This window comes from Copadichromis virginalis, linkage group LG16 (assembly GCF_057382275.1).
Source record: "Copadichromis virginalis isolate Kocher_CV1m ecotype Utaka linkage group LG16, C_Virginalis_male_GT1.1, whole genome shotgun sequence".
Taxonomy (NCBI): Eukaryota; Metazoa; Chordata; class Actinopteri; order Cichliformes; family Cichlidae; genus Copadichromis; species Copadichromis virginalis.
Genome location: NC_140633.1, coordinates 3,314,237 through 3,315,991, shown reverse-complemented (window position 1 = coordinate 3,315,991; position 1,755 = coordinate 3,314,237). Strand labels below are relative to the sequence as shown.

The window sequence follows — 1,755 nt, the reverse complement described above, 5'->3', positions numbered from 1 at the left end:
TTGTTTGTGCATTCCAATTTAATTTTGATGGATTTACAATCATTTAAATTATGGACAAAACACAGAATTTTGTCATTGTGGACCAGAGGACTAGTACATTAATAATGGAAACAATGTAAACAAATTCATTTTATCAGATTTCTGGAATTGTACTTAGTGTAAATTAATCACAATTGATCTTTTTTCACCGTGTCAGTGATAACATCAATTTTTCCTATAGTATACTGGCCTCACTGGAGCCATGCCTAAATATCTTAAATGTCACAATGAGCTTGATAGATTTCAGAAACCAGGGGTAGCAAAAAGTGTAGATTAATGGGTTCAGACAAGAGTTAAAATAGAACAGCAAGAGCTCAAAAGGTACAGATCTAATATCAAAGAAACTATTCTGGCCTACCATTGAGGAACAGAAAAATGGGAAAAGACATATCAGAAAGGCAATAACAAGTACACCGAGAGTCCTGGCAGCTTTCAGCTCAGATTTCTTAGCATGCACCGTCTCTGATCCCTGGAGTCTGAGAGCAGTGATATGAGAGCGCATTGCCCGAGCCTGAGACACAGCCACCACAAATACTCTTAGATACAGAACTATAATGACAATCACAGGGCCAACAAAGGTCAAAACAAAGTCAACAATTCCCACGAAGTAGTCAATGACAACTACACAATCACCAGAACAAGAATTATACCTCCCTGGCTGCTTGATATTATCCTTCATGATAAGACTGTTATACAGAATTGAACAAGCCCAGCAAGTACAAATAGAGACTGAGACTCTTTTTATAGTGATTTTGGTGGGATAATGCAGAGGGTCACAAATGGCTACATAGCGGTCAGCTGATATGAGTACCATAGTTCCTACTGAAGCAGAAGTAGCAATGTAATCTAAACTGCTATACAGAGCACACATGTGGTCACCAAGAAACCAGCAGCCATCTAGGAGGCTAATCTCAAAAGCCATGATGAGGCCCACGAAGAAATCTGAGACGGCCAGAGAGAGGAGGAGGAGGTTGGTTGGGGTGTGCAGCTGCCTGGATTAAAATAAAGCATTACATTGGTAATAGCATGTCTAGTATAACAGTTAAAACATTAGAACTATGAGGAAAAGACAAAAGCATCATATAAAAAGAAACTTCACAAGCAAAAATGATTTTTTTATCACTAAAAAAAAGTCACTAATTTAAATAGGTCAGTACTTGAAGTGGGCGATGGAGATGATGACAAGTAGGTTCAGTACTGCAGTAAGCAGAGAGATAGATGATAGCAGGGTGTAAATACACACAGCCTCAATTTGTGGGCGCTTTTGCCGCACACAAGAGGAGTTGAGGAGTTGTGGAAAGCAGAGTTCAGTTTCTTCCATTGTTAGAGAAAGACAGCTGTTCAGCACAAACAGCTTTGTGACTGAGCCCCTTTTTTGTATCACCACCCTTCCTCCCACATTTGCCTTCTGACGCAACTCATTCGCTGATATTTTTTCCCTCTGCGAATAAGTCAAAATGTGATGTTAATAATATAAAGTACAAGAAAACCAAGACAAGTGAGGCTCTTGAGCACAAACAGCTTCGTGACCGAGCCCCTTTTTTCTCCTGTGCATCACACTAATGTCCGTCCTCCTATTTTTCCCATCTGACCTCATTCATTTTTGGATGTCGTGATTGCATAACATGGAACTGCTTAGTTTTAAACTGGATCAAAAATGGCATTTTAATCGATTCATAAGCCTTACCTGTCCAGGAAAACCTTGAGAAACACAAA

At 39.4% G+C, this 1,755-nt stretch overlaps 1 protein-coding gene across 1 annotated transcript; it reads right to left on the bottom strand.

The window, feature by feature from the left end:
• Positions 1–214: 214 nt before the first annotated feature.
• LOC146690085 (trace amine-associated receptor 13c-like) lies at positions 215–1,366 on the bottom strand. Its single transcript, XM_085434893.1, has 2 exons — positions 1,197–1,366; positions 215–1,031 (listed from the first exon to the last, which is right to left on the bottom strand). The coding sequence occupies exons 1-2, from the start codon at positions 1,358–1,360 to the stop codon at positions 215–217; spliced, it is 981 nt and encodes a 326-aa protein (XP_085291019.1). The 5' UTR covers positions 1,361–1,366.
• Between the last annotated feature and the right edge of the window lie 389 nt (positions 1,367–1,755).